The sequence below is a fragment of the Hydra viridissima genome, unplaced genomic scaffold (genome assembly GCF_058129835.1).
Source record: "Hydra viridissima isolate aposymbiotic clone 2 unplaced genomic scaffold, HvirCarnegie_v1 scaffold_1, whole genome shotgun sequence".
In the NCBI taxonomy this organism is placed as follows: Eukaryota; Metazoa; Cnidaria; class Hydrozoa; order Anthoathecata; family Hydridae; genus Hydra; species Hydra viridissima.
Window position 1 is genome coordinate 41,303,381 of NW_028324300.1, and position 12,971 is coordinate 41,316,351.

The window sequence follows — 12,971 nt, forward strand, 5'->3', positions numbered from 1 at the left end:
CAAAGGAAGGGGGGCGGCATGTTGCACAAACAAACTATTTTAAGAAAAACAATATAAATTTTCATTTGTAATCACTATACATACAAATATTGAGTTATAATAGGTAAATAGGTAAAAAAAAAAAAAAAAAAAAGACAAAGGATATATATTTTACACCCACCCCCCTCATTTAAAAGCTATCTTCGAAAGAATTTACATTGTTGTCACTTTCATTTTCGCTTTCTATGCCACTGATATCCGAATCAGTGTTTTCATCTGAATTCTTTTTCTTATTTTCGCAATTAGTACATTTTCAAAGTTCTGAGCAATTTAAACTTCCTCGATGGCAAGAACATTGGTCTGTTTTGCATCCACTTTTGCAACTACAGCTAACAATATCAAGAATTACATCAGACACTAGTGGGTTCTTTAGCCATAAAATATTTATCTGACCATTAGTAATTTGCCAGCCATTACCAACTGGGCTCATATTATTAATCCACTGCGTCAAGCATCTTTTCCACATGTAAGCCACATAGTTAGCCCGATTAATGTGATTATCAAGGGCATCATTATTGGGAGGCATAAATTCTTCTCCGTACTTTCCTTTCCTAAAGAGTTGATAACGAGCTTCGTTTACATCAACGGTATTCCGTTCACCATATGCGTAGCAGATAAACTTTTTAAGCGCACTAGATGTTTTTTCTTTTGCAAACGAATTGTTACCCAAATCGCTAAAAGCTTCCAAAAATATTACATTACTTTGCATCAGCTTTAGTAGCGAAACTTTCCCTTTCCCAAAAAACGCACTAGTAAAATCGCAAGCAGTAAAGGCGTGGAATCCTGGTAAAGAAAGGCAAGTTTGAGTACTCCAATAATGAACAACATTATTTATGGAAATAATTCGCTGAAGGTTGCGTTGTCCAGTCCAAAAGTACAGATCAATTTTTGGTAACAAACATTTTACAAAAGTACATAAAACAAACACATCTGTCAGAGGACTTAACAATAATGTTCTGCTTCGTATTGGAAGCATGTTGCACATGTAGCATAAGTCTAGTATCAGCTTCTTCGTGATCGCATTTCAAATCATTTACTTCCACTACCACAAGTTCACTGTCAAAAGAAGTAAATCTATAACACTTATCTTCGTATGTGAAATATAAATCCAGCCCATTAATCAAAATAGGATTAATTTCTTTCCAACAATTAAACAAAAAGGAAATAAAAGTCTCCTTATTCTTTCCATTAGACATGAAATTTTTCCAAGGTCTGTGTACTTTTTGATCTTTGTTATAGATAATGATCAAAACGTCGCTTTCTGTTGATCTTTTACAATGTTCCGCATATTTTATACTCTGCAAAGGATAGCGATCAGAAACAAAATCTACTCTAGATGATTTATAGTAATGAGCTTGTTGAATAACAATTTTTAAAACTAAGTCGGCAACCTCTCCATACGAATCTGGGATATCAACAAGCCCATGCAGAATTGCCATAGCATCTAAAATTAGGGGGTTTTCCTCTGGAACTGAATCGGTTATTGGATCATTGGTCTTTTTTTCTAATTCGTGGAGCAGTTTTGATTTTGGAGACTTAACAAAAGTACAGTCAGAGCCAGCAATAGACAAAGGATATGCACTGAGACAACCTGTAACAAAAAAAATTAATTTGTAAGATTTATAAAACAAAGAACTATTTTTGAAAATTTATAACTTATTAATTATAAATGATATAGGATATCTTTGGAATTAATAGATTTATTTTGTCCAATGAGGAAAAGACGCGCAAATGTATTTCTGTTTGCCTTCAAGGAAGTTATTTGACCTTTTGAATTTTTTGTTTCAAAGCTTGATTTCAGTGATGAAAATGTTTTCAGGTTTTGTCGTTTCAATGTTGTAAATATTTCTGGTGATTCACAAGCAATTTTATCTCTTACAAAGTTTTGTAACTCAAATTCCCCTTTAACAACAGCTTCTTGCAAATCATTTTTAACATCACAAGATGCCACTCTTCCACTGGATATTTGAATGAGTTCGCTTGATGGAAACGTAATGAAAGGATTCACCATATTATTAATTGTAGAAATTACTTCCATTAGAATTTCATTATGGTTTCTTATGGATGTGGTGTCCAGATCTTTACGATACCTAGAAATATAAGATAGGGGCAACAATAAAGCAAAACAAAAAATGAAGCTACAAAACTTTGACTTTTGACAAGTAAAAGCAATTTATTAAACAAATTTAATTCTATTCACCAAAAGTACTTTGCAAAAGAATATATGTATAATCTTTTGTAAAAAGTCAAAAATATATTTAAAAAATCTAACCTCTGGTGTTGTTGAATTCCAGCTAACTCTTTGCAGTGTGCAGTAATTTGTGATCTATGAGATTGACCTAATATCCATCTTTGGTGAGCATTCTTATTCAATGTAAACCCAATAACACCACCTTTTGTTTTGCAATCACGATTAAATGTCTGTTCAATTGTTTGATCACAAGGAACTGATGAAAACCCATACTTATCCTGACGCTGAACAGTCCAGTTTTGTACAAGTTGTTCTTCAGCTCCTTTACAAGAAAAGAAATATGTTTTTTCCTTTTTTCTATAATATGTTTCTGTTATACAAATATTTCAATTCTAGTCTGTATGTATAGTAATACACTTAAGAGTATTAAAGAAATGCAGAAAACTCATCTTTCAATTTATTGTATATTTAGTTTTTTGTGTGTTTTAATCAAGTTTTTAAACTTAAACTTAAGGCTTGATTAAAACTTTTGATACACTACAATAAAATAATATAGAATGAATCACATCAGTCAACAACAAAAAAAAAATACCTGGATTTGTTTTCTCAAGGGCAATCATTTCAAGCCAATATGCAGTCAAATAACGTTGATAATTAGTGCGATCATATGCAAAGAACCATGGCAACATAGAACGAACCACAGAGACATGAAGTTTCCAATCATTTGTACGTGTTGCCCTAACAAAAATTAGAAGAAGTTGAACCATTTCTATGAATGAAGACCAGAATGAAAAAGTTGCACTTTTTTTGCTCCAATCCATTATCCACTCATTATAATTTTTAAAAAGTATGTTATTTTGTTGGCTTTCTACATGTTGAAGAAAATCTACAGATGGAAAAGATTTAGCCATGTATGCAATAAAATTTATATTTTCATCATGCTCAATTGATGAACATTCGAGAAAACTTGAAAATCGGATGCTCTCTAATGCTTCAAATAAAATCTTGTAAGCACGTATGCACCTGTTGTACTTACGACCTGAAATCACTCCGTTAATTGATCCACTTGATATAATATCAGATAACACCAAGATTTGCTAAAATCAAAAAAATAAATGATAGTTTGAATTTTCTAAACTTAAATACATCTTAAACATTTTTAGACATAAATTACAATGCAATATAATTATAATAAATTACAGTGCAAGATTAAACATATATATTTATACAGGTGACATCTATTATTTTAATACATCCTTCCTAACTCTATTGTGCTCTAAACATCTCATTATTTTTCCAGTTTTCTATTTAACAAAAATGGCTTATCTAATGTATAGTTTATTTAAAGAAGTACAACAACAAGAGGAAAGAGCATTTTTCACTCTAGATTCTAGAATTCACAATCTAGATATTTAAGTGAAAGGGTCCAATGCAAAATAACAATGTTTATATTAAATAGAAATGTAAAAAAAAGTGAAAAAATATCTATACCTGAATTAAATAAACAACTTCTAATCCTGAATCTTTGAATCTTTTCCCAATAATGCTACAGTAAGACATAATGGTGTGAAATTCTCCAAGTCTAACAATGATTCTATCTTTGTATTCCTCACTTTTCCACCTAATTTGCTGTATCTTTGAATAAACACCTTCATCAAACACCATTGTTATATACCGAAGATTTAGTTTATCTGCAATAACAATGCCTTGGTGTAAAATTTCATTTATTATACTAAGTTCAGTAATAGGGTTATCGATAATAGGAAGATAAGTTATTTTAGAAAGTGTAGGTATAACAGGTGAGATTTTTGTGTTAAATCCCGTCCAATCAGGTAAAAAAAATGTCAATTTTAGTTGTGACAACTTACACAAATTGTAAGCTAAATCGATTTTTCGAGCAGCTATTACTAAAGGTTGATAAAACAACTCTGTGATATTAATATCTGACAATGCATCCTTTAAAGATGGAGATATTCTATTTCCGAGATTGAAAATAGGTAGGTCATTTGTATCCCATTTAAATGAACGCTCAACTCTGCTAATTTTTGGTTTATTGCCAGCTCCAACTAAAGTATCAGAAGCTCTCTGTATAGATATACCGGCTGCTACATGTGTTTGACCTTTTCTATTCCTTGTTTCTTCACTATAATCTTGATTATCATAAACTAATGTTGTAGGAACACAAGGAATCAGTTCTGCAGGGACCACATGATCTGTAGTAGAATTTAAAGTTGCTAATGCAGTGTCATGTCTGACTATCGTATCATAGGATGCAGAATGTCCAAACCCATTTAAAATGTCAATCATTTCTTTTGAACCTGTGATTTGACGAGTTGCCATTCCAAGAGCTAAAGATTTTACTGTCTGTTTTTGACCGCTTGATGCAGCATAGATTATATCCTGTGCAATATTCAAAACACATTGTTCCTTTTCCTTTGATAACAAAATGTATGTGTTATGAACAGGAACTGTATTAGAAAATCCTAACATCCAACATAAGTGATTAAATAGATTAATTGTAACCATTTTTTTGCAATTTTGTAAATTAAAGTCATTTGCTGTTGGTGGCCATTCATACTCAAATGATTCACAATTTTGGATTTCATTATGTAAACTTACAGCACTTTTATACATATTTAACAAATCATTTTCGTAATGAACAGATTTCTTAACTAATTCATCCGTGTCACTATTTGATTCAGTCGTTACTGTATCATCACTCGAAATCATGTTTTCTGCAATTTTTCCAGCTGAAAGCTTGTGATGTAAAACAATTTCACTTTTATTTCTTGTTTCACGCCTATGGAATAATATATCTGGATAATCTTTACGTAGTCGCTCTTTAAATCTATATTTTCTATAAGAAGATGCATCTATGCCCTCATTACTTTTAATATATCGCAGAAATATCTGGTATAAACGTGACATGGTAAATATTTCACTTTCTTTACACAAACGATTTATAACTACTTCTTTGCAGAATAAATCATATGAATCTTTACAAATGAGAGTTCTTGAAGTTGTTGATTTTGTAACATTGTCACTTTGAACACATCATACATATCTTTTGTAGCAACGTGTGTGATAACATACTTCAATAGCAGAACAATCTCTAGAAAAGCATTGCTCATTGCTACCTATTTCCAATAAAATATTTGTGTCACTTTTATGTTCAGCTGCAAGTCGCAACTTGCCAGCATTATAAGTTAATGCTTGAGTTAAACCTTGGAATACCATGTTTTTAGAAACCAATATAAATAATTCATAACATTAAATAAAACAAACTAATAAAAGTATAAGTATAACTAATGTAAACAAATCATTTTTTTAACAGATTAAACCTTTCTTTTATTTATTTTTATTTATACACTCTTTTTTGGTTATAGTAATAAATTATTTTATACATTTATATTATATTAATTAGAGTTGCAAAAAAAACATGTTTTTTTTGTGTTTTTTTTTGTTTTTTATAGTTTTTTTTGTTTATTTAGATTAAAAAAAATTATTTACTTTTATTTAATTTCTATTTTTATTATAAATGTAATACAATATATAATAGTAACATGATATATGATAAATATATAGTACATCACTTGAAAAATTTATTTTTTAATTAACAAAAGACTCTGTATTCTGGCTTTCTTGTTCATTAAGGTCTTCTATTGTAAAGTCAAATCCGTATTCTTCAGAGTCACTTGATACCTCTGACTCTAAACTCTGTGAAGTACCATTGTCCAGAAAATATTCTTGGCTTTGACTTGTTGATGATTCTGCATTACATTTTAGATTTTTGAGTTGTAAATTATGTGATATAAATACTAATTTTGAAGCTCTGTCATTTGTTAATCTATTCCGTTTTTGATTGTGGATCTAAGATTGTCTACTAAATGATCTTTCGACTGCAGCACTTGTTGGTGGAAGTAATAAAATTTTACTTGCAATATTTGATAGTATTGGAGCACAAGAACAACATATTCCCTTCCACCAACTTACAGGAGATGAATGTTTTACTGAAGCCCATATAAAAGGTTTTACAAAAAGTCCTTCGTTTGATCTATAATCAGCTATCTCACCCAAAATTTTGTCATTACATTCTTTAATAGAAGAATCCATTTTTCCTAATTTATGTAGCGTTTCAATGGCATCAATCTAAAGAAGATGTTTTAAATAAAGCATCTTAATTCATTTTAAATATAATTTCCTTTTTTTTCAATTAATTTAAATGAGGATTAAATTCTGAAAATACTCACCATTTCATCTCCAGAGATATGACATCCTTTATAACGTGGATCCACTAAATTTGCAGCAAGATGAATGTTTCGAATGTGAAATTTCCTTCTTTTGGCAATTATTTCCATCATAGCATTAGCCTCGCTTTTTAGAATTGGACTGCAAAGGATATTGTCCTGAAAAGACTTTTCTAAATCTGAAAATGTTTTTGCAACAATGGAGAGACTTACTTTATCTCCTTCAACTGCTGCAATGGCTATGGCTATTGGTTTTAATAACTTGATAAACCCATCCACTTTATCCCAGAACACTTCTGACAACAATAGGTTTTGAATAGGCTTAGCAAAAGGTTTTGCTTCATCGTCAATAGCTAATCCCCGTAGTGCTAATCTGTTGTTATGAAGACTTTCCATACAATGTATAATTGAAGCCCATCTGAAGAATATATTTATTTATAATTAAATATTTATTTGCCTAATGTTATTTCCATACTAAGTATTATGATTTATAATGTAATATAAATTTTTTAAAAATTTATAATAATACTTTTTATGTTTTATTTTTTATGTTTTTATGTTTAATTTTATTATAAAATTAATTTTTAATAAACCTAGTTGTTACTGGAAGCTTTAGTGATTGTTGAATGATTTGTCCTGATTTCTGCTGATGTTGTTTTAACAAAGCTGATAAAATTTGAGAGTTCTTTATCCCTTTTACCATCATTGTGCAATTTCTTTGGGAATCTGCTATTGATTTCAAGTTACTCGCATCAGTAAAAATTAAATTTAAGGTATGTGCCAGGCATCCATAAGGATATATGTGAGGAAATTCAGAAACTATTAGTTGCCATGCTTTTTTCATATTGGCTGCATTATCAGTACAAACACCAAGAACTTTCATAGGTCCAACATCGCATATTATTTTTTTAACTATATTTGCCATATATTCGCCAGTATGACTTTCTGCGCCTAAATAAAGAGTTATACGTTTAATAATTATAATAAACTATAAAAATTTAAATATTTTTGAAAAACTTTACAACTTTGAAGAATATAAAATAAAACTTGCTATCTGACAATTCTGAAGACATGATAACTAAAATTAATCTAAAAAGACTACCTGTTTCTATGCTGGTCCAAAATATAGGTTGAGGTACCGTTACAACAAAATTAATGATTCCTTCATTCCTGTAAATAGTAAAATCTATCTTTATTACTGATTTTTATTATTTATGAATTATACACATGAAGTTAGAATGCACCTAAATTATATATGTGTAGCTTAAATTGTTACATAATTTTGTTATATAACGTTTAAAAGTATCTAGGTATTGGATACTCCTATACTAGTGCACAAATCAGAACGTAGATAAATAGTCCTACTATTTTAAATCATATTTTCCTTGCCTGATATTGCTCCACCCATCACACAAAATTGCTACACTTAAAGCTGTTCCCACAAGTTCTATAACGGTAGTTGAGGTTTCATTATAAACCCTTTCAAGAAGGGAATTAGACAACATATCACGGTTAGGTAATTTAAATGCAGGTCTCAATTTTACAAAGCTGTCTATCCATAGTTTATTTTCGAAAACTCTTAATGAGCACCCAGTACCATAGACAGCGCGTGCTAAATCCATTTGCGATTCATCCTGTAAAAACATGAAACTTACAAAAATTGTTATTACAAAAATTACTTATGTACTAAATAAAGTTTGCTAAATATTTGAAAGTATTAAATATTCTAAATATATTTCTTACTATTTGTTCATTAGTCATTTTGTCCGAGAAAATGTAGGATGCAATTTTATTTTTCTGAGGTGTGAATGGAACTCTTGTTGAAGAATGCAATCGTTTCAAGGGTGGGTTTATCTGAATTGGTTTTATTTGGCTTACAGTCTCCAAACTTAGGGGTTGTAGACCTACTTTGGTTTCCACAACAGCTTGGGGTTCGAAAGAAGGACTCAATTGGAATTTGCAATATAGCAGATGATAAACATATTTTTTCCTTTTTTTCCATACATTGAATAGGTAAGTTTTCAGGAATATCTTCTTCCATCATTAGTTCAGTTTGAACTTTCTTTTGTTTAAAAGGCATATCGTTCAAATATTTGTTTTTTATTTGATCTCCACATTTCATACATTTTGCAATGTGCTCGGTCATTCGAGTGCCATTTTTTGATAGCTTTAAGCTGCAAAATTTGCATATAACTTGTTGAATTTTAGAACCTTCAGACTCTAAAGGTGCCTCATTGAACAATGTAGCTACAAAACATTTCTTTCTGCCTGGCATTTTTTTTTTTTAGATTTCTTTTTTTTTTTAAATAAATATAAACAATATTTTTAAAATTGTTTAATATTAAGTTTTTTTCATTAGTTATACAAACTTAGTTATTGTGTTATTTTTATTTACTTGAATACTTTTTGAATAAATAAAATTTTAGCTACCTAATTGCAGTTTGAATAAACATTTGAAAAAAATGATTTAAATTTTATAAACTCAAATGAATCCAAGATAAAAAAACTTATAAAAAACAAAATTAAATCTTCAAAATAAACCAAACTATTTCAATTTTAAATTCCAATAATTAAAACTAGTTAAAATTTCAATTTTAAACTCTGTTTAAATTTGAAATATATAAAATAAAGAAATAAACTATTAAAATTTTACAAAAGTAATAAACAAAAGTAAATAAAACATTAAAGTAAATTTTATATAACTGTTGGTTCATTTTTGTATTTTGCAATGCAGTGATATTTCATTCATTTTTATGAATGAAATAACACCGCTGAAATAACATTTTTATTTCATTCATTCATTAGTGTTACACTTACAATTAACTAGTAGCAACTAGTATAGTTTTTTTGAGATATTAAAAAAATTACTTAATTTTTTTTTAAATATTTAATACTGTTTTTTTTTTAAATATGCATTTTATTTAATAGAAAACATTCATATTTTGAAGGTTTAATGCCTCTGAAACTGTTTCAAGTATTATTAATATCTTAATTTAATAAATACTAAAAAAATAAAAAAAACTATAAAAAATAGTTTTTAAGAAGAAAAAAACCGTTTTTTTTGGGTTGCAACTCTATAAATTTGTAAGAAATATTATATAGGGTAAAATACATTACATTTAATAAAAAACATGTATAATTTGAAGGTTTACTGACACTGTAACTTTTTCAAGGATAATTGATATATAAAATTTAATGGACACCTAAAAAAAACAAAAAATACCATTAAAAACATGTTTTAGGACAGGCCTGTTTTTTTTGCAAAAAACACCTGTTTTTTATAAAAAAAAACGCGCATGTTTTTTTTGAGTTGCAACTCTAATATTAATATTTTATTTATACACAATTTTTTACTTATGTTAATAAATAACAGAATTACTTGATCATAGTACTTTAGTTGCGCTTTCTTACAGATAAGACAAATTCTTGGTACTACATTTTTAGACTTGGATATATTTATTTCATTAAGTTCATCAGATAACAACCTTTTACTTTTTCTTTTTAAACCAAAATGTTTATTAGACTCTAGTAAATCCAAATTGATGTCCTGTTGTAAAGATATTTGCAGCTCATCCTTATTTTTTCAACCCTTTTTAAAACCCTTTCTAAAGTAATTTTATTTGTAAATCTTTGATAACATGAACGATGATACCAAAAGTTGGTCTTAATTGAATCTGAAACAACTAGAAGTTGTTGCTGAAGTTGTACTTCATCTTCTTCGTTAAAATAACAACAACTTTTAACAGATACTTCTCTGTGGTTACCATTTAAATTTTTTCACGCCTGACGAAATTCTAAAAATCTTTCAAAAGAAGTTCTAGTAAATTTGACAAGGTCATCGTGATTCACAACGTTCTTAAGATGTATTAAACAAATTTTACCTTCCGCCATTTATTTTGATATATTTTTTTCAATGTAATATTTTGCATAACTTTATTTTAGACTTGTTTTTAAATAAACGCTCTGGTAAATTCGTTCCTTAATTTACATGTTTATCAAAATGTGTAAAAAAATTATTTTAACGATTAATCTCGAACACGACACGCGTGAACGAAAGGTGAACAGAAAAATACTTATAATGTGTAAACTATGGTGTTTAATAATGTAAACATTTATGTTTTCCTTTCACTAAATGTTAACACGCAAGTTTATTTAGTAAAAATGTAGACCCCGAATTTGAGCAACGGGATGAAAGAAACAGATAGACTTGCATACGGCCTAAGTAATTTTTCAAAGAATTGTTAGCGCAGTTTTCCTCTTTTAAGATTAGATTATCAAGCTTGACATCACAAAACTAACGAAGGCAAGATAAAATATAAGGTAAACGCTAAATAAAATTTGGATGGAACTAAAGTTAGGCAGCATAAAATAAAAAGGTTATCTAATATTCTTCTATGTATGTTTACATTGAATTAAATAAAATCCTTTGCTCAAACTTAGGTAAGTTAGAGAGTAAAAGTGCATAAAAAGACTCGCTACTCTGCTGTAGAAGAAGTGGATGACTAGATACAACTTTTTAAATTCGTGAGCTTTCTCTTTCGTTTTAAGTACTTTTTGAATATTTTTTCAAAGAAAAGTTAGCGTAGTTGTTCTCTATCATCACAAAACACAATGTCCAAAAGGGCATGATAGAATATAAGAGAAATGTAAAATAAAGTATAGGTGAATCAATAGTTAGGCTGCATAAGAAAAAAAACAACGTAATATTCTTCTATGTGTTTACATTGAAATAAGGAAAATCCATTGCATAAATATTGGTAAACTACAGAGTAAAAGTTCATAAAAAGCCTCGCTATTTTGCTGAAGTAGAAATGGATGTCTACTCTTATAAAATAAAGAACTTTTTGTTTTCTTTTTCCGAGAAAAGGTTGGAGTAGTTTTCCTTATTTAAATTTCACTTATGCAGTTTAACATCACAGGAAAGTTTTGCTTTTTAACAAACTCTTAAAACATCAGAAGTAGTTCTAAGTGCAACTCTAAAAAGTTTTAACAGAATAACAAAACGACTTCTTTTTGTAAAGATAAAAAGTTTGAACTATCTTTAAATATGGAATGTGAGAACAGATCAAAAGATTTTCTCGTTTATTATGTATTTAGCGAAACATAATAATATTTGCAAAAGCACAGATAAAACGAACTTTATACTCGAGCAGCCGAACATAGTAGGCCCAACGTCGTGCCAACGTATTTTTGATTGTTGGGCCAACGAAGATTTTTGGCAGGCCGTAAGTACGCGTCGTACTAGCATATGATCGGCTGCCCATCATTGTCGTGTTGAAAGATAAAATTATTTTTCAACCCGACAATTTCTGCAGATGAACTTAAATTATCTTGCAGAATTGATTTATGTAAATATTGATCCGTTCTCTGATCAATAAACGCCAATTTCCCGGTTCCGCTCGCTGCCATACATCCCCAGACCATAATATTACCACCACCGTGTTTAACTGTGGCATTCAAACACTTCAGTTGAAGCTCTTCTCCTGGCTTCCTCCATATCTTTACAGCTCTATCAGATCCAAATAAATTGAATTTCGACTCGTCAAACCAAATGACTGAGTCCCAGAACTCTTGTGACTTATCCACGTACTTTTTTGCCCATTCGAGCCGCTTCTTTTAATTGATTGGGCTTATATACGGCTTGTTGCGTGGTGTTCGTCCATGTAAATTCTCTTCATGCAAGCGATTTCTAATTGTTTGCGGTGTGAGAGACAATCCAAAACTCTCCTCCAACTCTTTTGCTGCTGCTGTTGTTGAAGATCTTGGATTAGTTTCGAATCTTTTGATCAAAGATCGATCTTGACGCGCCGTAGTCTTTCGTTTGCGTCCTCTTCCAGGTTGATTTTCGAGGTTTCCAACTTTTTTAAACTTTTCCTCGATGGATTGAACGGCGGTTGCAGGCGATATACATAGTGTTTTAGCTATTGATCTTAGGCTTTGGCCATCTTGCCATAACGCAATTACTCGTGCACGAAGTCCGATCGAATGAGATGTGTAGCTTCTTTTAGATTTTATATTTTCAATGCTGGTCATTGCTGGAAAGTTTATTAATATAAATATATAGTTTAAATTTGTATAGTGTTAGTAGTAGTAGTAGTAAATGCTGTAACTGGTGTGAGCCAGTGAGTGTGGTATCAACACACTATGACAGCTGATTCGCTTAATTGCTGCTCATCCAGCAATCAAGACCTGCTTTAAAACTGTTAACTGATTGTGCTTTAACCAACTCACTTGGCAAGCTATTCCATAAATTGACCGATCTATTAAATAAAAAGTTTTCACGACATGCTTGCTTATTGATTTCTTTGACATATTTAAAGCTGTGACCTCTTGTTTGAGTTTTTTGAATACTATTTTTTTTTTATTGTTTCCAAATCGTTAAAACCGTTGAAGAATTTATAATGTTGAACCATTTCTCCTCGTTGTCTTCTTTTTGTCAAGGTAGTCAAGTCGAGAGCTTTTAGACGAAACTCATAGTTCATTTTTTTAAGTGA

General features: G+C 29.8%; 1 protein-coding gene and 3 pseudogenes across 2 annotated transcripts; all 4 read right to left on the reverse strand.

Moving 5' to 3' along the window:
* Positions 1-292: 292 nt before the first annotated feature.
* Positions 293-3,468, reverse strand: LOC145192677 (uncharacterized; annotated as a pseudogene).
* A 2,371-nt stretch (positions 3,469-5,839) lies between these two features.
* On the reverse strand, positions 5,840-7,644 carry LOC149895065 (uncharacterized; annotated as a pseudogene). Its single transcript, XR_016456240.1, has 4 exons — positions 7,580-7,644; positions 7,071-7,428; positions 6,481-6,895; positions 5,840-6,379 (listed from the first exon to the last, which is right to left on the reverse strand). The product of XR_016456240.1 is annotated as an uncharacterized LOC149895065 (transcript).
* Positions 7,645-7,841: 197 nt separating this feature from the next.
* Positions 7,842-8,761, reverse strand: LOC149895066 (uncharacterized; annotated as a pseudogene).
* Positions 8,762-12,093: 3,332 nt separating this feature from the next.
* LOC149895067 (uncharacterized) lies at positions 12,094-12,510 on the reverse strand. Its single transcript, XM_090080625.1, has one exon. It carries the CDS (start codon positions 12,508-12,510, stop codon positions 12,094-12,096), a length of 417 nt encoding a protein of 138 aa, XP_089936751.1.
* Positions 12,511-12,971: the final 461 nt, after the last annotated feature.